At 38.9% G+C, this 24,213-nt stretch overlaps 1 protein-coding gene across 14 annotated transcripts in view; it reads left to right on the top strand.

The window, feature by feature from the left end:
- Positions 1-24,213, top strand: part of PRRC2C (proline rich coiled-coil 2C) — an 87,312-nt gene that overhangs the window by 17,648 nt on the left and 45,451 nt on the right. For 12 of the 14 annotated variants that reach the window (XR_001853631.3, XM_017664135.3, XM_017664133.3 and 9 more), the window contains exons 2-12: positions 8,968-9,133; positions 9,887-10,064; positions 11,318-11,430; positions 12,464-12,589; positions 14,203-14,426; positions 17,451-17,533; positions 18,169-18,302; positions 18,383-18,467; positions 19,608-19,752; positions 21,351-21,404; positions 23,164-23,749. Coding sequence is in view for 13 of the 14 variants with exons in the window: in XM_017664135.3 (XP_017519624.2) it covers positions 9,022-9,133; positions 9,887-10,064; positions 11,318-11,430; positions 12,464-12,589; positions 14,203-14,426; positions 17,451-17,533; positions 18,169-18,302; positions 18,383-18,467; positions 19,608-19,752; positions 21,351-21,404; positions 23,164-23,749 (1,840 nt within the window). In the remaining variant the exon portion in view is untranslated. The remainder of the gene's footprint in view (positions 1-8,967; positions 9,134-9,886; positions 10,065-11,317; positions 11,431-12,463; positions 12,590-14,202; positions 14,427-17,450; positions 17,534-18,168; positions 18,303-18,382; positions 18,468-19,607; positions 19,753-21,350; positions 21,405-23,163; positions 23,750-24,213) is intronic. The other 2 variants (XM_073221216.1, XM_017664128.3) reach the window with 1 other exon arrangement.

Raw genomic sequence — 24,213 nt, 5'->3', positions numbered from 1 at the left:
CCAATACAGTTAATGTGTGGAGGTATCTTACTGAATTTGAATTTGCATTTTCCAAATACTAATGATGCTGAAATGCTGATCTTCTTGTGTGTTCATTTGCCGTTTGTCTATATCTAGTGAAGTGTCAAATCCTGTGCCCTTTTTGAAAAACTGGGTTGTTTTCTTATTGAGTTTTGAGTGCTTTGTGTATGTTCTGAATAAAAGTCCTTTATCAGATTCATGACTTGGAGATGTTTTTTCCCAGACTATAGCTTGTCATTTTATTCTCAACAATTCTCAAAAAGCAAAAGGCCAATTTATAAACTATCTTTTTTGGATTGTGCATTTAGTGTACTAAGAAATCTTTAACTGAGGGCTGCAAAGGTTATCTGTGTTTCTTAAGTTTTAGGTTTTACATTTTAATTATGGTCTATTTAAGAAATTTGAGATGTGATTAACATACAAAGCTGTGTAAGTTTGAGATACATGACGTGTTGATTTAATGTGATGGATTTATATATTGCAGTATGATTGCTACCATAGCATTAGCTGACACCTCTATCAACATAACATAATTTTTGTTTGTGGTGAGAACGTTTAAGATCTTGTCTCTTAAAAAGTATATAATACAATATTTTTTACTATATTCATAATGCTTTGCATTAGATCTCCAGAAGTTACTCTTCTTCTGTTAGTTTGTACCCTTTGCTGTGGTCCATTTTTGGGTTTTGTATAGTATCAAGTATGGAACAGAGTTCATTTTTTTCTATTATGTATACCTAATTGCCCCGACAATGTTAGTTGAGAAAATTATCCTGTATCCACTTAATTTTCTTTGCATTTGTCAAAGATCAGATGTCTGCATATATTTACAGATCTAGGCATTGTCCTGTTCTGTTGAACCATCCATTTTTACACCAATACCATACTGTCTTCATTGCAGCTTTTACAGGTCTTGAAATCAGGTGACATTGTTTCTTGTATTTTATTATTATTTTCAGAGTTCTTTTGATTATTTTTGGTTCTATTTCTTGATGAATTTTAGAATCAGCTTGACAAATCAATTCCCTTCCACCTTCCATCCCCCCCAAAAATTCTGAGATTTTGTTTGGTATTGTTTTGGATTAATATTGGGTCTTCTGACTCATGTACATATGTCCATTTATCTAGGCCTTTAATGTTTATGGCTTTTGGTGTACAAGTTTGGTGACTTTTTTTTAAATCACATATATTGCTAAGTATTTCCTGTTTTAATTGCTGCTGTAACTTGTCCTTTAATTTCAGTTTCTGATTGTTCATTGCTAATATGTCATGGTACACTTGACTTTTGCATATTGTTCTGGTATGAACCCTGCTAAGCTCTGTTGTCCTATTAGTTTTTTCTGGGTGCTATATCAGATTTTCTGCATATATGGTCATGTCAGAAAATGAAGTTTTATTTCATCCTTTCCAATCTGAATTCCTTTGTTTTTTTTTCTTGTCTTAACTGCACTGGCTAGAACTTCTAGTACATTGTGGAGAGAGTGGTGAGAGTTACATCCTTGCCTTGTTTGTGATCTTTGGGAGAACAAGGGTAAACATTCAGTCTTTTGCCATTAAGTATGATGTTGCCTTTTTTTAAAAATAGGCTTTTAAAAATAGGTTTTCATAGGTGCCATTTATCAGGCTAATTCCTAATCTTTACTGAGATTTTTTATCAGGAATGTATGTTGGCTTTTGAAAGATGATTTTTCTGCATCTTTTGAGATAATCATGCCATTCTATGTTAGTTTAATAGGGGGATGTGTGATTTTTGAATGTTAAACCAGCCTTGCATTTCTTGGATAAAGATAGTTAAATACAAAAAAAATTCACATATTACTCAGTTCCATTTCTGGTGCTGTTCATTCTTTTCTGTAGGTCCATGCTTTCAGTCTGGTATCTTTTTTCTGTTAAAGTACTTTCAACATCAGTTCTTATAGTATACTGTCTTCTAGTGATGAATTCTTTCAGCTTTCTTATGTCTGAGAAACCTTTTTGTTTATGTTTTGAGTCTTCATTTTAAAAATATTTTTGCAGAGTATAGAATTCTAGGTTATTGGTTTTTTCCTTTCAATACTTCAAGTATGTAGCTACAATATTTTCTCACTTGCATGGTTTCTGACTAGGATTCTGTCATTCCTGCTTGTATCTCTTGTTGTTTTTAAGATTTTCTTTTTCATTAGTTTTGAACGATCTGATTATAATGGCTTTCTTATGGTTTTGTTCATATTTTTTAGGCTTTGGAGTTTGTTGGGTGTTCTGGATCTGGGTTTATAGTTTTCTTCAAATTTGTAACATTTTGGTCATTTTATTTGGCCATGTTTTCTCTCTCTTGTCCCTCAGTGGGCTGCTCCAGTTACACAAAGATTAGGCTACTTGAAGCTGTGTCAGGGTTTACTGATACCTTTTTTTTAAAATTAATTTTTTTATTAAGGTATCATTGATACACACTCTTAAGAAGGTTTCACAAGAAAAACAGTGTGGTTATTACATTCACCCTTATTATCGAGTCTCCCCCATGCCCCATTGCAGTGTTTGTCCACCAGTGTGGTAAGATGCCACAGAGTCACTATTTGTCTTCTCTGAGCTACACTGTCTTCCCTGTGACCCCACACACACCATGTGCACCAATCATGACACCCCACAATCCCCTTCTCCCTCCCTCCCCACCTGCTCTCCCCCACCCCTCTCCTTTGGTAACCATTAGTCCTTTCTTGGAGTCTGTGAGTCTGCTGCTATTTTGTTCCTTCAGTTTTGCTTTGTTGTTATACTCTACAAATGAGGAAAATCATTTGGTATTTGTCTTTCTCTGGCTTGACTTATTTCACTGAGCATAATATCCTCTAGCTCCATCCATGTTGTTGCATATGGTAGGCTTTGTTTATTTCTTATGGCTGAATAGTATTCCATTGTATATATGTACCACATCTTTATCCATTCATCTACTGATGGACACTTGGTTGCTTCCATATCTTGGCTATTGTAAATAGTGCTGCCATAAACATAGGGGTGCATATGTCTTTTTGAATCTGAGAATTTGTGCTCTTTGGGTAAATTCCTAGAAGTGGAATTCCCAGGTCAAATGGTATTTCTATTTTTAGTTTTTTGAGGAACCTCCATATTGCTTTCCACAATGGTTGAACTAGTTTACATTCCCACCAGCAGTGTAGGAGGGTTCTCTCTGCATCCTCGCCAGCTTTTGTTTGTTCCTAGTCTTTTCTATGTTGGCCATCCTAACTAGTGGGAGGTGATATCTCTTTGGTTTTTTAATTTGCATTTCCCTGATAATTATCAACGTGGAGCATCTTTTCATGTGCCTGTTGGCCATGTGAATTTCTTCACCCTTTTTTTTTTAAGTTCTTTTTTCTCATTGTCTTTGATCTATTATGGTCTCAAGTTCCATATCCTTCCCTTAAACAATTTGTAAAATGCTGCTAATGGATTAAGTGTGTTTTTTTCATTTCTGTACGTTTTTTGGTTCTTTAAATATTTTTCACATCTCTGTATTTAGTCTTATTTATTGAACATAGAATACTGCTATAATGACATAACTCTCTTAGCGTTCTTGCCCACCAGCTCTAACATCTGGGTCAACTGCATTAGTTTTCAGTTGAGTGTTCTCTTTAATATGATTCATATTTTCCTGCTTCTTTTTCTGCATAATTTTTAATTGGACGCCATAATATGAATTTTACCTTCTTGGGTGTGGAATGTGTTTTCATTTTTTAATAAATATTCCTTAAATTTGTTTGGGACTCAATTACTGGGAAACAGTTTGAACCTGTTGACTATTGCTTTAATATTTGTTTGGCAGGACCAGAGCAGTGTTTACTTTAGGATACCTTTTTACCACTACTGAGACAAGGCATTTCTGAGTTCTCTACACAATGACGACCTGTGAGGTCTTTAAGTCTAGCTGTTAAAAACAGGCACCATTCCTAGCCCTTTGTGAGCAACAGGCTCTGTGCTCCCTTATGCTTATTTGAGTGGCTCTTTACTGACATTGTGTAGAATCCATTCACACGCGTGCAGGTTGGTACTGTACTAAATACCTCGGCACCTCCTGCAGATCTTTAGGATTCTGTCTCTCTATGGTTCTCTTTAAAATACTATATCCCATGAAAAGATGCTCCATCACTAATTATCAGGGAAATGCAAACTAAAACCACAGTGAGCTATCACCTCACAGCAGTTAAGATGGCCAACATAGAAAAGACTAGGAATAGCAAATGATGGTGAGAATGTGGAGAAAGGGGAACCCTTCTACACTGCTGGTGGGAATGTAAACTAGTTCAACCCTTGTGGAAAGCAGTATGGAGGTTCCTCAAAAAACTAAAAATAGAAATACCATTTGACCCAGGAATTCCACTCCTAGGAATTTACCCTGAGAATACAGGAGCCCAGTTTGAAAAAGACATGCACCCCTATGTTTATTGCAGCACTATTTACAATAGCCAAGAAATGGAAGCAACCTAAGTGTCCGTCAGTAGATGAATGAATAAAGATGTGGACATATCATAAGAAGAAAACAAATCCTACCATTTGCAACAACATGGATAGAGCTAGAGGGTATTATGCTTAGTGAAATAAGCCAGGCAGAGAAAGACAAGTACCAAATGATTTCACTCATCTGTGGAGCATAAGAACAAAGCAAAATCTGAAGGAACAAAACAGCAGCAGACTCACTGAACCCAAGAATGGACTAACAGTTGCCAAAGGGAAAGGAACTGGGCGGGGCAGGAGATATGGGAAGGGAGGGATAAAGGGGCATTATGATGAGCACACATAATGTAGGGGGGGTACACGGGGAAGGCAGTATAGCACAGAGAAAACAAAGAGTGATTCTATAGCGTCTTACCACGTTGATGGACAGTGACTGCAGTGGGGTGTGTGGTGGGGACTTGATAATTGGGGGGAGTCTAGTAACCACAGTGTTGCTCATGTAGTTGTATGTTAATGATACAAAAATAAAAAAACTTTATCCTAGCAGCCTTGGTCACTCTGAACCCTCAGCTTTATTTCTTCAACCCAGGGGCCCTGCCAGCCCCACTCGAGCCCCTTGCTCAGTGCCATAACTTGGGAGCTCTCCAGGCAGGAAACAAGTTCAGGAAACCGTGGGGTTCGAATTTTTTGTTTCCCATCTTTTAGGGGTTGTTGTCCTTTCTTGTCTAGTGTTCATTGTCTTAAGCTCTTGTTTTATTTATATGTAGATAAAAAAATATGTATGTATGAATATACTTACACTGGACTGTATATAAGCATTTATGTATGTGTGTATACATGTATGTGTGTTTTGTCCAGCTTTTGAGTTAAGTTGTTTAAGCAGGGAAGGTAAATTTGGTCCTTATTTATCTTGGCTGAAAGCGTAAGCCTATTAGGCTTGATCGTTAGTTTCTTAGAGAATTCTTACTTTGCCATGATTCTTGGTTCATTTCACGCACCAAAATAGGAATTACATTAAAATAAATTAAACAGATGGAAGTGAAGTCTTGATGGTGCTTATCTGGATTGGTTGTTCTTTAGAAATGCATATTTTATAACGGGTAGATTAATTGTCTTTATCTTTTGACTGAATGATCTTTGATTTCATTTATGCTAACTTGAACGTCTATTTTTATTTCTTTTTTTTCCTGGTACAGTAGTTACTATAAAACGAAAAATGGGTATATGAAACCATTAATTCTTTGCTCCAGTAGCCTAAGAAGCTAATTCTTTGTCCACCTTTCTCACCTAAGAGTATACACAGTATGTATTTTCTTTACCTTTTGTCCGGGAAAAGTGTGTGTACTGAAGGGTATTATTACAGACACAGACAATAGTTTATTAATAGTGGAAGAAGAAACTTTTTACAAAATTTTGAACCTTAAAACTACTGAAACATGAATTTTATAATATATTTGCAGGAACTTTTACTTTGACCTTATGTAGAACATGTATTTTGCGACTTTAAGGGTCAGTTAATTGTTCTTTTTTTGTATTTGGAAATTCCTTATAATTTATAGGAAAACTGTTTTGTTTTTTAAGTAGGAAAATTAAGGTTCATTTTATGATTATGTCCAAGCACTAATGTTTTGTGAAGGCTAGAGTTGAATGAGATATTCTGTCACCCTGTGGTTAAAATGTGTAATGTTACATTATTTTCTTTGTCGGAGCATATGGACAAGCTGAAGCCCCTGTCTTAGTATGTCAGTTTTTGTTTACATTTGAAATTGAATATCATACATTTGCTTACTGGTATTATTTCTGTACTGAATTAGTAATAGCATTAATTTGGGGATTTCTTCAAGTTTTTTTTCAATTTGTTGAGTTCTTACAGATCATTGACATTTTGTCAAATATTGAGATATTTTCTGTTGACTCACAATTTAACTTTTTAAACAATCATTTTCTTCCCATGCTGTGCAGAATATTTGGTAGGCTTCCTTCTGAAACCCTAAGATAGTGTAGATGCCAATATTCTAGGTAAAGTTGAGATTTTATTCAAAACAAAGCTGAAATGTAAATAGGCAGTGGGATGTATTCTTGAGGAGTTCTGGTGGAGGTACAAATTTGGTAGTTGAAGCCAAAGGAGTGGATGAATTCCCTACAGAGAACAGTGTGGACAAGAGAACAGTGAAGACAGGACGAGCAGTGCGGGAAGAAGGGTGGGTGGGAGGAGATGTGCACCCTGTTCAGTACAGTGACCGGAGACTCCTGCATGTGGGACTCACCTGAGGAGCTCTTTCAGAATAAGGGTTGAGGCCCAGGCTCCAGCCGCAACCCCAGATAGCGGCATATTTAAAGTCCCCAGGTTGTTTCAGTGTGCAGCGAGAATGAACCGCCACTGCTTAGAATATATCTTCTTGTAAGTCAGTGGGTCCTGGACTTGTGTGTCCCTCAGACTCCCCTGGAGGACCTGTTAGAGCAGGTTGTTGGGCCCTATCCTCAGAGCCTGACACAGTAGGTCTGGGTTGGGGCAGGAGAATGTTGACCTGACCGCTCAGCACTTTTCCTACGAAGGTGCTGAGAACCTCTGCCACAGTAGGTGGAGGAAAGGGAACTCTTAGGAACGGGTGCAGGGGGCTTGCAGTTTTGCCCCTAGGAAGCCTGAGGAGTTTCTTACCCTGGTGCCTCCCTCTTGGTGTGGGTGTCTGAGGTCTCACTGAGAGTGTTGTTTGGGTAGTGGCAGTGTCTCGGGAGGCCTGCAGATCATCAGGTATTTAAGTGCCATCACATGAGAGTGAAAGAACACGTTGGCAGTTTTCCTTGACTTCATCAGTTACCTTTTTTTTCCACCTGATTAAAGATCACCTTGAATCTTAATGTTTTCATCTAGTGAATATGCAGTGTCCCTTTTGCCAACTGTAGATGAATATTCTTCCTGTTTTTGTCTGTGTTGCTGGTGAAAATGTGTCAACAGTCCAGATTCTGGGGATTCAGGTCTCTAAACATGATCATCAATATTAGCACCCTTGGGATATAATTACTTAAATGCATTCTTCCACGTTTGATAGCAGTCAACCTGTGTGTTAGTGTAGTTCTTTTGGTTGCAGGCAAGTCCTTTTCACAATTTATCTAGAGAAAAGGTGGCTTACTGCAAATGTATACTCGGAGGACTGAATGGCTAGTACAGTACGCAGGGAGGCCGTGGCAGGCGTGCTGGGATGGACTGAGCCAGAAGCCTTGGTTTCGTATCATCTTGACCTCTAAACATGAGTTTCTCTGTCTGTAAAATCAGAATTCTAACTAATCATAAGGTGTTAAACTGAAATTAGATCAAAGATGTGAATATCCTTGATGAATTTTAGGGAACTGCACACATACTGAGTGTGTGTGTTCATGTACATATAAAATCACATCTCTGCACGTGATCCTGATTCCACAGTTGACAAATGTAAAGCCGTAAAGCCAAAGACGCAGGGACAGTTTTAGATGGAAGGGTCTACAGAGCATTTCTTAGCTCTGAATGCCTTTTGCATGGCACTCCTGTTCTGTACTGTCTGACTCCCATGCTCTGGTCCTCAGTGCCGTCAGCTGTTGGTGGTTTCTTGGTAGACTTCTCTGTCTTCTGTTCTACTCCCACTGCCACCCTGACCGCTCAACATAGAACTCAAATCTGTAACGTTGACAAGGTCTGACCTCACTAAATTGAGGAGAAATGGTACGAGAGCTAATTTATATCTTTCTCCCTTTTTTATTTATAGAGTGGTTTTCAGTTAAGTGCCCCAAGATTAGGGTCCATCAGCTCCAAATGTGAAAATTCTCTTTGTTTTGTATGAATGTTCATTGAAATACTATTTACTCCTGATAGCTTCTCAGATTTACAAAGACTTGCTTGGACGAGTGCACACCATGTCTTGAACACTTAATTTGTAGTCATTAAATAGAAAATGTTTTTTATGTACTGTGGGTTTGTGAAGAAATGTTCTACTTACTGCAGAATGCAGAAGAAATAGAAATGTTCTTTCCATTCTAAACTGTTAAATTAATAAAACTTTGTTAGACATGTACTGCCTGAAAACACAGGCGTGCAGCTTGTAGGGGGTGATGTCGCCCTTCTGTCGTGGTTGTGTTCCATATGGGCAAGCTCATGCCGGTCATCTCACACCTATCAAATTGAATATGTGTTTATTAAATAGAGATGCTTCTGTAGATTCACTATGTGAACTGTTTATCTCAGAATGGACTAAAACCCTTATTCTCTATGAAAAAGTTAGTTGGTGACAAGCCATAAATGATTAATATATCATGGAGTACATGGTAGTTTCTTCTGATTAATTTTGTTGTGTTGGAATTTGTTTGGTGGAATTTGACAGTGTTAAACAGGTTTTAATGAAATTATTATTTATATATGAGTTATTGAAGTTTAGTTTCTTTTCTCAGTCTTCTTGTTCTTCAGAATTTCTATGAGCATTTTTTTGAGTTTTTTAAAGTAAGCCAATAAATCTAAAGTTTTTCTCATTTCTCTTTCTTATGTGCATCCTCAAGACTGGTTTTAAGGGGTGTGGCAGGAGGTTTTGGACTCGATGAGTTTCCACTGAAATGTCGGAGAAGTCAGGCCAGAGCACAAAAGCAAAGGATGGGAAAAAGTATGCAACTCTCAGTTTGTTTAATACTTACAAGGGTAAATCATTAGAAACTCAGAAAACCACAGGTGAGTAAATCAAGGGGCATTTGTGATTTTGATGGCTTTGTTACTGTAAATGGCACACCAGGGTTGCTGCCCTGAGGGGGACACCAGACCCATGGGGTGCAACCCCTGTCTGTGTGGGCTGCTATGTATATACACATTTCTCAGGGTATACGAATCAAGTATCTTACAGTTGGATGTATGTACATATATTTTTAAATACTTTTTTTCCCCCCCTGTTTGCTGTCAATAGAAAATAAGTAGAACTTGTGGTTTCCAAAAGTAGTCTATGAGTTTGGTAGGCATACAGCTATGTGTTGCTGGGCACTGAATACCATGCTTAGTCACAGGGTTGAGTCCTGGGGTTTGGTTTGTTTTGACACCTTGGACCCAGTGTTTACAGTAAAAAGTGAAACGGTACATTGGCACTGTTCATTATGAGCATAAAAGTCAGCATATTTATTCTCAACATACTCAGTTTTGAGTTTGAAATAGATTCCCTGAGAAATTACAAAACCAGCCCTGTCATTTGCTTTCCTTTGGTGGAGTGTAGGGTTGCATTGTTAGAATTTCTGAAGTATCTGTTCAATAGCTTGATAGTTTATTTTAATATTATTTATACATTGGATTATGTTGCTAGTGTGTGACTTATTTTAAAATTTAAAATATTAAAGAGAATAGTTCAAGATTAATTCCTGTTGTTTCTCTATGTTGTTTTAAGAATAAAATGGGTAATAAAATAGATGTTCTAAGAAAGTTGATGTTATTGATCGTCAGTTGCAGCTCGACATGGATTACAGAGTCTTGGAAAAGTCGGTATTTCACGGCGTATGCCTCCACCTGCTAACCTCCCAAGTCTCAAAGCAGAAAACAAAGGCAATGATCCTAATGTGAACATTGTACCTAAAGATGGCACAGGATGGGCATCAAAACAGGAGCAGCATGAAGAAGAAAAGTGAGTGAGCAGCTGAAGAGTGGACCCTCTCCCCTTTCTTTGCAGGGCACTCATGCTTGAGTCCCTCCTGTGTGCTCAGTGTGCTGTGAATGCACGCATCTCGCGCCTTTTACAGTTGTCGTGTGAGCTTGTGATTGCTCTTTCACAAGTGGTTTCGCGGCAGTATTTCCATATGTCATGGTGAACAGATGACAGTTGTTAATCGTAATGTCTTATAAACTGTGTCAGGCATTCTCTTTTGAAAATGATTGATAAGAATTGATTCTATTACTTGCATGATGCTGAGAGTTTCTGTCTTCCTGGTTCACTGAATCTTTGCCTCATGCATGTCATTGGTGCTCAAGTAATTTTGAATGAATAAAGAATTACAAAGAAAGCTGAGTCAGAACTAATACTGTCCTTCTTAGTTATCATCCATTCAGCGAATGTATAGCACTTTAGGTATCAAGGATTGTGCGGGGCTTAGTTTATTGAATGACCAAGTTAAATAGTGATAATTTAAAAAAATAAGCAGTTATATGCTTGCTGCTTTTTGCCTATGTCTGTTACCAAATTTCTGTACTGCTGATTGAGGAGCTGTATACAGTAAATGTGACTACCTGGGTAAAGCTTATCAAAGACTTGGTGTTCTTTGCTGCTTGTTTGTACAACTCTTTTGTACTAGCAAGTCAGTTCCAGCTGAGTGTGCTAGAAACATTGCATTTCTTAAATCTCTTAACTGCCTTTTTTGTTTTAAACATTAACTCATCACAAATACTGAATAGAGCTGTAGACCCTTTTAAAACACCTTTTATTCATGGGGATGCATTGGCAGGTTGTTGTTAACCTCTTGAATAGCGGTAACAGGCACAGTGGTGTACCTGTCGACTGGCTAATGGAGAGTTTGCTTAGCCTTAGCCCCTGGCTCATCCTACCAGTCCAGACAGGATGTATGTCTATAACGTTATTTCTAGTTACCAGTGTTCACTTCTACAAAACAGGCTTTTGATAGCCATGTTCAGTGATTAGTTTTTTTTTTTTTTACAAAATGAAAAAACCTAAGTGGTTCTTGGGTTACTCAAACATAGAAATGAAAGGGAATGAAATAGCTGTAGTTTGTTTAAAGGAATGTTGGAGAGGGAAAACGTTTGTGGGGAGTGCATTTATGAGTAAATACATAGCCAAAATAATTTGCACACAGGTTTGCCTTAAATACAGAAGTTATTTTATTTAAACATGCAATATCTGAGATAATGGATTCATATTTTTTTAAGAACACCAGAAGTCCCAGCAGCACAGCCAAAACCACCTGGGGTTGTGGCTTCCCCAGAAGTAGCACCTGCTCCCAAATCGTGGGCCAGTAACAAGCAAGGTGGGCAAGGAGATGGTAAGTGGACATGAGCTGGGGACACTGGTTAGGCTTGGTGGAGATAAGGGGTGGACGGTTGTGTTCTGGCAGGGGCGCGTAACATCGTCAGAGGGTATGAAGTGTCTTTTAGTCTTGTGGGCTAGTTAAGGTTTGGTTCAAAAGCCACGTGTGAGCTATTGATAGGAATTTAAAAAGGAGTCTTTCAGACCAGACAAAACCTGTGCCTTCAGCTCTGTGAGACATAAAAGTACCCAGACATTGTGTAAATTGCTAGAAACCATGCTCATCCCATCTGTGCCCCCCAACCTCTTCTGTTTCAAACTTGCTGCTCGTGATGTCCATGGTAAGAGAAGAACTGGAGAGGAGCCGTGAAGCATTGGAGCTGTAATTCTCTGTGACGCCCTGCGGGAATAAGGGACTCCCCAGCAAAATTTAATTTCCCACTTGCAGAACAGAAAACGTCTATAAAACATTGTATGGAAAACCCCACGTAGGCTGTCATTCAGCTCTTTTAATTTCTTGAAATATAAAAATAAACAGGTGGGCAGGGTAGGTGGGTTAGTGGGTGAACAGTGCGGTACAGTCAGTATCTCGGCCGTATATGCTAAATGAAAACAGTAAATTAAACGAAGGCATTTTAGACTCACCCTGGTCCTTGCAGTGTTTTTTCATATATTCTGTTTTCTTCACATCACTGACCAATCTGATTGTTAAAAGTTATTAGCAGGGCAGTTTGACTTGTGTTGGAAACGTAAGGAGTCCTAATAAAGGAGAGACAGAAGCCAAAGTCCCCCCGCTTTCCTCCTCATCTTTAGTCGTCCTCTGGAGCAGTCCTTTGCAGATTCCTTTCTTAAATTTCTGTTTCCTCATGGCTGTTCATTAACTTTCAGGGATTCTCATTCTAGATAAATTTAAAAGTTGTATGAATATGAGTAGTCACTGAAATGTGGAATAATTTATTAGAAAAGGGCAGAGAGCTCTATCCTGGGAGGATCTTTAAAATTATTTTCAGTATAGAAGTTACATTTAATGTTTTATGAAAAATTTATAGGAATCCAGGTGAATAGTCATTTTCAGCAAGAATTTCCCAGTCTGCAGGCAGCTGGAGATCAGGAAAAAAAAGAAAAAGAAGCAAATGAGGACAACTATGGACCTGGACCCAGTTTGCGTCCACCAAGTAAGAGTACTTTGATTCAATAAAAGCAGAGAATGAGATTATGTTGTGTTTTGTCTTCTGATGCAACGTCCTGCCTGATCCTGTTCTGTGCATGGCTTGCCTAGTTTAGATAGTAACTAGTTGCTTGCCAATCAAGTGCAGGGTTTTTCTTACATGAACGGCATCAATAAAGTTGAGAACTTGTTGGAAGTGTGTGCGGGGCCTCATTAAATCAGAGACCTGCAATTTAACAAGATGCCTATATGACATAAATGCATATTAATATGTGGCCATTTTTATAATAGTAAGATTTTTTTGAGCAAACCTCCCCAATATGCAACTATTTATTTATAAATTTATAACCATCTCTTTGCTGTTCTATTAGTGTCCAGGGAGCCCTTGCTTTCTGGACTCAAACCAAGGAACCAAATCAACTTGGATAGTGAGAGAAACCTGCATTATGGAAATCATAAGGCACAAACTAAAACTAGAAATATAAAATCTTGGAGAAATTTTTAAATATCTTATTAATTGTATTAGCTTCATACTGTCATTACCAGGTATCTGAAAGGACCCTGTACATATGGGGAGGTTCTTCTTCACAGTAATGGTTACAAATCCATATTTCTGATAACTTAATACATTTCATACTTCTTTTGGCTTATTTCTCATCAGGTCTGGGTAAATTATCTTTTTTTAAGTTTTTAATTGCTATAATGTGGTTAATAAATTGGGAATAGAGGCATCTCCTCTTTTCTTGTTCACTTAATTGTTACCAGTTAATTCTGCGTAACAAATTTGCCAGCTTAAAGCAACAAACTGAACTGGATTTGCAGTTTCACACAGTATCTGAGAGTCAGGAATCTGGGAGCTGCTTAGCTGGGGGTTTTTGCTCAGGAATTCTCAACAGTTGCAGTAAATCTGTCATCAGATGCTGACCTGACTCGGGCTGCTCTCCCAAGCTTACTCATGGTGACTCTCTTGGGCTGCTCATGACACAGAAAAGATAGCGATGGAGGGAGAGCCAGCCATCTCCCCACCCACGGTGGAAGCACAATCTGGGAATAGGCATGCCGTCACTTCTTCCTTACTACAGGTTACGCAGGCTGACCGATTCTGGCCCAGTGTGAGGGGGCCACGCAGGTGTGAGTAGCAGGAGGTAGAGACCACTCAGGCCAGCTTGGAGGCTACCTGCCAAACAGAGCTTCCTTGTAAAACGGTTTGCCGGTTTTGCTGTTCCATGTGGTTGAACAGGTGACATGGTAGCTAAGTGCTCCTGTGTGGGCACATGTAACCAGCAGTGACAGAGGGGGAGCGTGCCACCCACTGTCAGCCCCACTTCGGTCTGTACGCCTTGGCTGTGTCAGCTTGTGGTCAGGCCTGACGGGCCGCCCTGATGCTTGCACCCCACCCATCTTTGTTCTTGGCTGCACCCACTGAGCATACCCCTTGGCGTCAAAGCTGCTGCTCTTGGCTGCACGGACACCTGAAAGCCTCGGTGGGGCCCAGACTCACCTCCAGCGCCCTGCACTTTGCTTGCCACTTGCTTGCATTTTCTGGAAATGTACCTAGTTTGGTTTTACTGTGTCATTTTCAGATTTTCTGTTCTTAACTTCTCTCTGACCTCCAACCAGATGTTGCTTGTTGGAGAGACGGTGGCAAGACTGTTGGCTCGCCTTCACCATCTGACCAAGAAGCAAAGCTCCCTGTCCAGGAGGACAGTGCAGCTGGGACATCAGAGCAAAGTGACCTCCTCAAGGTGGTAGAAAAGAGGGTGGCCTGTGGCCCTCCACATGCTAAAGTGAATGGACAGCAGCCTGCCCTTGCCTCCCAGTACAGGGCCATGATGCCTCCATATGTGAGTACTGGTGGCCCAGCGAGGGACTGAATGAGAGGCTCTCCATCTGTATTTAGGGAGAGACTTAGGATGGGAAAAAGTTTGGGTCTCTCTTATTTATGTTACTTTCATTAACATCTGACTAAAAGTTAGCATTTTCTTTGATGGTGAGTGTAGGAAACAAGGCGTAGGAGTGTCAACAGTACTTGTGTGCATATCATTAATAAGGATCATGGGTGTTTTTATTCCACCTTACATTGTTTTGGATATTGCAAAATACTGTTTATACTTAGCATTACTTCGAAATAGGTATTAAACCCACGGGCAGACCCACTTGTTAATAGTGACCTAATAAAGATGCACATACATTGCCATATCAAAAATTTGTTTTTTAAATATTATGGTAACAAATTCAGTAAATTGTTTTCCTTTATAATACTCTGTATTTCAAATTACTGATTTAAAAACATTTCTATGAGACAAGGTCTATAGGACTTAACCAGACTGCCAAAGGATTATTCATGGCACCAAAAGGGTTAATACTTGATTTAGTTCTAAAATTTTTATTACTATATGTAGCTTTCCTGTTCCTTGACTTTTCATTATGGGATATTTTAAGTATATGCAAAAATTGAAATAATAGTACACTAAACCTCTCTCTTCCCATATCTACCATCCATCTTGGGGTTATTAGTTTGTGGTCGATCTGTGTTACCCCTTTCCCACCACCCTGGATCACTAAAGCAAACCCTGGACAGGTCACCTCATCCATGTGTATTTAGGTTGTATGCTAAGAGACAAAGTTGAGGGGAAAAATCCACAAGCCATTATCATGCCTAAAACAAAACTTCTTTTCAGAATATTAAATCAGTATTACAGTTTTCGTGATTGTCTCATAATTACAATCCAGATAATGTCTATTCCTTGAGATTGGTTGCTGTTTCTCTTAGAAATCTAGCTATTGTGGCTACCTCTTTACCCCCATCTCTTTATTTCTTTGGAGCTTATCTGTTACAATTTATTTCTTATCCTCTGGAGTTTCTCAGAGTCTGTATTTTACTGATTTCATCTTTGTGGTTTTGTTTAAGATATTCTTCTACCCACGTATTTCCTATGAATTAGTAGTTTGATTTGGTGCCCTCTTTCATTTGTTTGCTGTCAGCCTACTGTGAAATTACGTCGAGTTACATGAGACCAAGTAAATAAATCTACATTTTTTAGGAGACCATTCATTTCAAAGGAAGAAGAGTCTAGTTCTTAAATATTTATTCATTTTTCTTATGATTTAGCTCCTAAGTATCCAAGCTCTAAATATCCTTATTTCTTCTTTTCATACTTTCTATTCTTTTTAACAGAAACAAAACATTTTAAAGAACACCACTATTACGTTGATAACTTAAAATATGTTTCTAGTTTTGTGTCAAATTCCTAAGTGTTAAACATTTAATAAGTGTACAAAATTAATCTCTATGCCATAATCAGAAGATCTAATGCAGTGTTACCCCTGAGAATTTGCCTCCAGTAGTGTCTTTGCTAACCTCAGTACAGAACTGTGATACAACTGAAAATTCTTCAGAGCATTCCCCAAAAACTCCCCCAGTTGATTTTCAGCTGCTGCTTACCTTAAACTTTTCTCTAACCCTACTTAGAAATTACTTTACACAGCATGATCATATAAATACAGCCTTTTTTCAACCATAAAACAATTTTCTCATCTAACAGGTTTTTTTTTTCAAGAAAAACTAATCTATATAGATAAAAATTATGCATTTAATGTAATACATTTTCTTAACCTAATTAGACCTGTAAGCAAATAGTAAATAACCAAGCCGTTCTTGACATCTCTTCCCCTCCAAATCACAGGATAAATCCCTTGGTAGTGTTATTTATCTTCATAATCTATCTCACAACTTCTTCTAAACTTAGCTTCTCAAAGCCAGGTTCCCATGAAAAGCGTCAATCATCTCTGGGCCTCAGTTTCTAATCACCATCTGTGTCATAACTTGATGCAGAATGCACGTCTGCCCTACCCATAGGAAATCTCCAGTAGCTCCTTACCCACCTTCTCCTTCACTCCCTTGAGTTATAGACTGTCCTTTTCTTCTATCTGAACTGAGTTCTTTACCAACCATTCTGCCTTCTGGAAGTTAATCTCCTGCATGAGGATGAAGCCTCCCATTATTTCCTTTCAAGTATTTGAGCTTGGTTAAGGCTTTGCAGTTTTCTGAGATGCATGGATACTGTCTTTTTTAGTTTTTCATTTCATTACATGATCATTTCTGTGTAATTCTGTTAATGAGATAAGAAGTTCTTCATATGTGCCCTGGTTACTACCTTTATTTGTAAAGGCTTGGTAGAGGCAAGAGCCTTACAAATGGCTTGTTACTGAGGGTGAATGAGGGTCTATATACCAAGAGATAAAATTAAGTATTCATAGTACTGTTTGTTTTATTCATTCTTTCTACAAATCATAGTTTGAGGCTTAGGATGATCATTTCTTTTTTTTTTTATTAATGCAACTTCACTTTTAATTGAAATATGGTTGATATACAATCTTATGCTAGTTTTAAGTGTGCAACATGTCTGTTCAACAGTTACCACATTATTAAATCTTCCCCTCCACTACAGACTTATTCTTCACATGATGACTACATGTCTTTGTTAACAGAGTTTTAATCTGTCAATTAAAACAGATAACCAAAGTTAAATATGTAGACTATATATAGTGGATTCTCTCTCATTTCCTGAAAACTTGTTGGTACCTCATTGACATTATGTAACATAAAGCAAATATCTAGCTGAAACATTGCTGGAAAAACATGTTATCTTTGCCAATAAAGCCAAATAAACTGCAGAAGCTGACCTCTTCTCAATATAAACCTAAAGAGGAAAGAATCAAGCCAAAGGACTTTGCCAATAGAAAGGATATAAGCCCAGCGCTGGGGGGGAGAGAGAGGATAGACCCCTTTGCGTGCTTCCTCAGGATAATCATTTCTTTTTATAACTGGTTTGATAAGTTTATCAGATTTTGTTTCCTCCATTCAGATGTTTCAGCAGTATCCGAGGATGGCGTACCCACCTCTACATGGTCCCATGAGGTTTCCACCGTCTGTATCTGAGGCAAACAAGTAAGACTGTTAAATGATTAAAGTCTGTAAGACATGCGTGCTTATTCAGATTTTCTGGAGGCTGAGTGGATTGTGGTTATTGATTGAATATTCTGTCCTTAAAGTACAATTGCCAGTAGCAAACAATTCACTGAATTTTGGAAGATGGAAATGCTTCATTCTTCTAAGTACTCTAAATTAATTGTTACAAAATGCTGAAAACTGAAAATCACAGCGTTAAAAATTGAGGCTTGTTTATCTTTTCTTCCTTCAACAATGTGGGTGACTCTCCATTCTCTTTTTGCTTAAGACTTGAGGATCCTCCAGAATGGTGGTTTTTCGTATAGTTTGTTTTGAGATTAGTATTCATTTTAGCCATATGGTCTTTTAACATGTATTTGTTTTATTTTAAATCTTTGGTAATCAAAAATTTTTTGCTACTGAATACTTGTGTAATGATTATATTACTATTCTAAATTTATGTATTGATATTATAATTTCTTAGTATGTATGTCAGGTGCAAAGTATTTTGCACACTGTGGTGTATAAACCACTGATGCTGAGTGGAAATGGACTGATTCCAGTCTTCAAGTATTTTCCTGACTGAGTGTCATTAAGACTCTGGCTCCTTCCCCCCATCACCCCTCATCTGCCAGAGGCCCTCGGGGAAGAGGCCCACCCCCTCCGTGGGCTGCGGAGCCTGAGCGCCCCTCCATCCTCAGTGCCTCAGAACTGAAGGAGCTCGACAAGTTCGATAACCTGGATGCCGAAGCTGACGAAGGCTGGGCAGGTGAGAGGCACGGGCAGCGCAGGGCTCTCAGTGTTTAGATGCCTTTGAACAGTCAGTCTCAGTTTTCCTTAATTGAATAGGTGCTCAGATGGAAGTAGATTACACAGAGCAGCTGAATTTCAGTGATGACGATGAGCAAGGGAGCAGCAGCCCTAAGGAGAACGGGTGAGTCAGTGCTGCCACGGATGACATCGGCCATTTGTGCAGGGGCTTCAGCTAAGAGGCATCTCTTTGTTCCTTACTGGTGGAACTTCCGCATTCTACTCCCAGGACTCTTCCTGGGTGGGAAGGTGATTAATGAGCGACGTTTAAAAGTTAAAGCCAGATTTAAAAGGGATTAAAGTTTGATGTTTTTAAAGAAAGTACGTAATTTAAAAAAGATGTTTAGATGCTTGCCATCTAATTAAAGATAATTTAAAAGGTAGTATGAGGGACCGTTTAAAATTTTACTTTCTTGACCTGATCCATATTTAAAAAATCGGAGAAAAATTACTTGGGTTGCTATAGCTGCTTCAAGTCTGATTATTTAAACTTTGCAACTTTAAGGTCCTGGGGAATGGGAGTTTTTTATCTCATTTCTTTGTTGGGGAATATAAGGACATCAGAATCAGTAATAGATGGGTTATGAGCAATAAAAGTTAGGCTCTCTCAAAAAATAAACGGAAGCGGTGAGAGACAGTAGCGAGACTTACCATGGAGATCATTTCCTAATGTATAAAAAGTATTGAATCATTACGAAGTACACCTGAAAGAAATAGCATATGGTCAGTTATACCTCCCCAAAAAACACAGTTTACGTACTACCTACTGATACAGGTTTCAGCTGTGGCATTGTAATCCACTGTTTCATTATCAGTTACGAGGTGCCTGTAATGTGTTGTGATTTTTAAAAATTACGTAGTTTGATGTATCTTTTTCATTAAATTAGCATCAACTAGAATACAGTTACTAATCACCTCTGCTGGTACTCAGCTGCATTCACATGAGACCTTTTGGATGGGGGCGATGCGAGGCGGTGGTGCTGTGTTCCTTTGCCCAGGTTGTGTCAGGTGTGAGTGTCTGTAGTGGACAGCCGCTGCATTGCATGTCCGCCTTGTGGCCAGTCCCCAACTCATTACGGATACATGGTGTGTACTTAATGAATGAATGATCACCACTAGGTCACAAAACTGTCTCACTCCCTGACACAGTTTTTCCCTGAAACCATGTGGAAATAATGCCTTTTTTACATAGAGAAAATGCTTTTATTTATGGTACAGTCTGTCCACTTCACATTTTTATGTCACCTGGATTTTGATTCTTCAGTGAGGATCAAGGTTCAAAAGTCTCTGAAAACACTGGAAACAGACAAGAAGCAGATGAAGTTTGTAACACCAAGTCATCATCTCAGATACCTGCCCAGCCATCAGTAGCAAAGGGTCCTTATGGGAAAGGACCTCCGTTTAATCAGGTTTGTTGAACTCAAGGAGCCCCGTATCACTACTGATACTGTGGATGAATTAATCTTACAGTCACAGAATTGGAAGAACATTTTCGCAAAGGGAACTGTATATTTCTTCTTGCATAGCTCTACATCTAAGCCATAATTTTTTTGCATATTGAGAAAATATCAGTGCAGTAGCTAAAGGTATCAAGTAGAAACTGAAGCTTCACTTTTTTCTCTTGCAACCACTCAGTCGTATCAAAGTGGAGGGATAAATTGTTTTCCCAAATTAGCTTTGCTGAAGTGATTTATAGTTCACTGAACACTTTGTAAATCACAGGCAGTATTTGTTTGTGAAATTGTGTGCTGAGTAGGGAGGTCACACATAGGTAGTAGAGAAATCTACAAGTCTGAGCCATTTTAAAGAACATTGTTAAAGGGAAATGATGCAGTGGGGTATGCTTTATCCTACTAAGGTAACAGGCAAGCTGTATTGCACACTGGGAATAAGGAAGGGCTTCTTTTTGGAGCCCACTTAACTCATGGAGTATTCAGCATGCATTTGCTGAATTCATACAAACCAGGTGGAGGAACCAGTCTCTGTGGAGGTAAAAGTAGGTAGCTGACATTCTCCGAAAAGAAGATGCAGCAAGTATCAGAATTCCAGTGTGTTCTGTTCTGTGACCGAGTGCACAAAATAGGTACTGTGGAATTCCGTGGGAAAGGTTTTGCAAAAGACATGGTACTTAAAGCAGGAATTAGCCAGTAAACAAAGGGGAGAGGGTGATTCCAAGCAGTGGGGATGTGTTCAGAGTAGAGAAGTGAAGTGGGGAAAGCACGCACATTCAAGAAGTCCCCAGTAGTTTGATGTAGGAGAGGATGTAAGGACTTTGATACGAGAGAGCTAAGTAAAAACCAGTCAAGTTTTGTATGCTATGTAAAAAAAGGTTGAATTTTATTCTTGAGGCATTGGGTAGCCATTAGAGAATTCACTGGTGAACTCTTTTAAAAGAAAATTTTTAAATATTATTTTTTTAATAAAATCCATCTTCTGCATGACTCAACTTCCTGGAATAATGTGGAATGATAATACCTTTCTTCATGAAAGAATGGAAGAATTTTGTACACCATATCTTGATGTCTTGGTTTGGTGTGTGTGTGTGACACTAATGTATATATTACAAGTGAAGTTACATACATGATATGTGTTCCAATATGTTTTAGATGTTTGTACTTTTTTTTTTTTTAGGTAAATCTCATAGTTTTAGTTTGCCATTACAAAAAAAAATCCAGAAAAAAAATTGGGCTTCCATAAATAAAAATTTAAAATTAGAGACATTATGTCTCTGCAGCCAGATTACCTGGGTTAGAATTCCAGAATTTATACACTAAAATTCTCCTGTTTCAATTTTTTGTTTGAGAGTCTAGCCTTGCTGAAATGGCAGTGATTCTATACAATGTAAAGTTATCTTGTAGTGGGTGGTATACTTTAAAAATATTAAATATAGTTTACTTACTGCAGTCTTGCGGTGTCACTGAAAAGACTCATACATTCAGAAATATTTTCAGTAGATAGCTTTTATCTTAACTGATTATTTTGTTAACAATCCTTTTATTTGTAATAGGAACGTGGACCGTCTTCACACCTGCTGCCACCTCCAAAGTTGCTTGCCCAGCAGGTAAATCTTACTGAATACTGGTTAATCATCTATGTATGTATTATTTGACTTTGTTTTAATGGAAAGGTTCTCTATTTTTATGAAACGCTTATGGACTTTTCTCCTTGCTCCTGAATATCTTCCTCTTTATCCTGTCTACCTTCATTCTTAGCTGATGAGCACACTTCTCATTTCACTAAGAAAATAAGAAGCATCTGTTCTTTCTACTTCAGTGCCCTTCCTGTCCTAACTTCCTTCCTGTTGTCCTTGCTACTAAGGGCAGCCCTTCTATTTGTTTCCTGGATCCCATTTTCTGTCTTTTACTAGTAATACTATGTCTCATCTTTAAAAATTTGCTAAAAAACCAGTCCTCCTTTAACTCCCACAGCCCTACATCCTGCTGGAGTTTACTCCGTTTCTCTCTTCCTCTTCACAGCAAACTGTTTTGGTGAGCCTCTTAAACTTACTCTTTTTGCTTACCTTAACCCTCTCCAGTTATCCTTTATTCCCACTGTATCTCTGAAACTTATTGTCCAGGTCAGGATTGACTTCATGTTGCCAAATCAGTTCTCTTACCTTTGTTTCACTTAATCAAAACAGAAGTTGGCATAGTTTTTGAGATATCATACTATTTTGCTCTTTTCTGTTCTTCAGTTTGTATTCCTTCTGTGTCTCTTAGACTGATGTTTAGGTGTTGGCAGCTTCTTGGCAGGCCTTGTTGCTTTCCTCTCTTGCTGCTCGTCTGCTGCTCTGTCTGAGATCCTCCTGCAGTAGATATAAAAACTGTTTAATTGGTCAGTCATTCTAAAACCTTTATGTTTTAGGTCTCTTACGTTCACATTGAGTCCATCGTTCCTTGCTCGGGTCTTCAGGGCTTTAGCCCAGAGCAAGGCCTTTATGGTCTCTGTCTACTCTGATTTCATCTTCTCTCTCTGTTTTCACCACACAATCTTCATTGTCATTTTTTTTTTCATCCTCAAGACATTTTATTTGCTGTTTTTTTCAGACTGAAGACTCTTCCTATGACTAAGTTCTCTGCTCAGATATTACCACTCCAGAGGCCTTCCCTGACCACCTGTTCAGGTGCCTGTACCACAGCCATCACTCATCTCCACCAGATGAGGTTTTAGGATACGTGAATTGAAGATTAAATCATTAAAACTCAGGCCTTGGGTGATCCTCCCATGCTCCACTATGGGTTCTAGATAAGCCTTTCTTGAACTTTCATTTCAGAGATAGCTCTTTGCTCAGCTGACTTCTAGGAGTCTTCTTTTCTGGAGTGTCAGCAGCAGTGCTTCCATCTTCACGTAGCTGCCTGGGCTGCCTGCATTTCCTTCATCTGCTCAGGGACCATGTGGTGCCACTTTGCATCTGGATGGGTTTCTTTTCTCCCTCCACAGGCACTGCATTTCTGACAGTTGCTGCTAAAGCACTCATATTCTAAGTGGACTTCCTCTCTAAATTTAGACTTTGAAATTCATGTTGTGACATCTAATTATATTCAGCAAATACTCAATGAGCAGCAGTGTCTGGCACTATAAGTAGGTACCTGTTCAGTAAATATTAGATGGCTGGAGTAATTGTTTGAGTCTAAGTTTGAGCAATTATCTAGACTTATTATTTTCCCCATGTTACTTGTTTTTATTTTAATGTGTAAGTTTAACCAGGAAAATCCCGACATTTTGTAGCGTTTTTCCCTTCCTCTCCATGCCCGTGATACCCAGTGTTGGTCAGAAGTAGATCTGTCGTACTCATCCGCTGATCTCCCTTGATGTTTCAGCACCCTCCTCCAGACCGGCAGGCACTGCCTGGAAGACCAGGTCCTCTCCCCCCAAAGCAGCAGGTCCCAGATGAAGACGAAATCTGGAAGCAAAGAAGAAAACAGCAGTCAGAACTTTCTGCAGCAGTGGAGCGTGCTCGCAGGCGGCGTGAAGAGGAGGAGCGAAGGATGGAGGAGCGACGGAAGGCAGCGTGCGCAGAGAAACTGAAAAGACTGGATGAAAAGCTGGGCCTGGTGGACAAACAGCCACCTCCAGAGGAAACGAGAGAACAGGAGCGGGAGAAGGAACTTGAACAGGAACAAGAACAGGAGCGAAAGGAGGAGGGGGAAAAAGAGAGGGAAGAGCCACAGGAGAGAGAGAGAGAACTGGAGAGGGAGCAGGGAGAACCAGGAGAGGTGGAGAAGGACAAAATACAGGAGAAACAAAAAGAACTGGAACAGCAGCAGGAAAAGGAGAAAGAACAAGAAAAGGGGTGTGAGTTGGAGAAGAAAGAGGAGGAGAAAGTGGAGGAGGAAACTGAACACAAAGAACCTACTTCACAGCCTGTGGTAGAAAGACCAGGAATTGAAAACAACTGTAATAAAGGTATGACAGTCTTGTTTGTTCCTACATAAGCGCACGAGAAACTTCTTACTGTGTAACATAAAATTTAGCGTCTTGACCATTTTTAGGTTCATAGTACAGTAGTGTTAAATATGTTCATAATGTGTGACCTGCACCGCCGTCTGTCCCCACAGCTCTTTCATCTTTGAGCTGAGTCGCTAGGACTGGTTAAATGACTCCCTCTTCAGCCACCAGCCCCTGCAAACACCATCTCCTTGCTTTGCCATCTATAGTTTTGATAATTCTCAGTGCCTCATTTAAGTGGAATCATACAGTGTTTGTCTTTTTGTGACTGTCTTATTTCACTTAGCTTACTGTCTTCAAGGTTCATCCATATTTTATTCATCCAATATGTATCCATATTTTCTTCCTTTTTAAGGCTCATAACCCAGCATACATATATACCACATTTGCTTATACATGCTTCTGTTGATGAACACTTGGAT

This window comes from Manis javanica, chromosome 14 (genome assembly GCF_040802235.1).
Source record: "Manis javanica isolate MJ-LG chromosome 14, MJ_LKY, whole genome shotgun sequence".
Taxonomy (NCBI): Eukaryota; Metazoa; Chordata; class Mammalia; order Pholidota; family Manidae; genus Manis; species Manis javanica.
The sequence above is the reverse complement of the archived record's forward strand: the minus strand, read 5'-3'. Positions and strand labels throughout refer to the sequence as shown.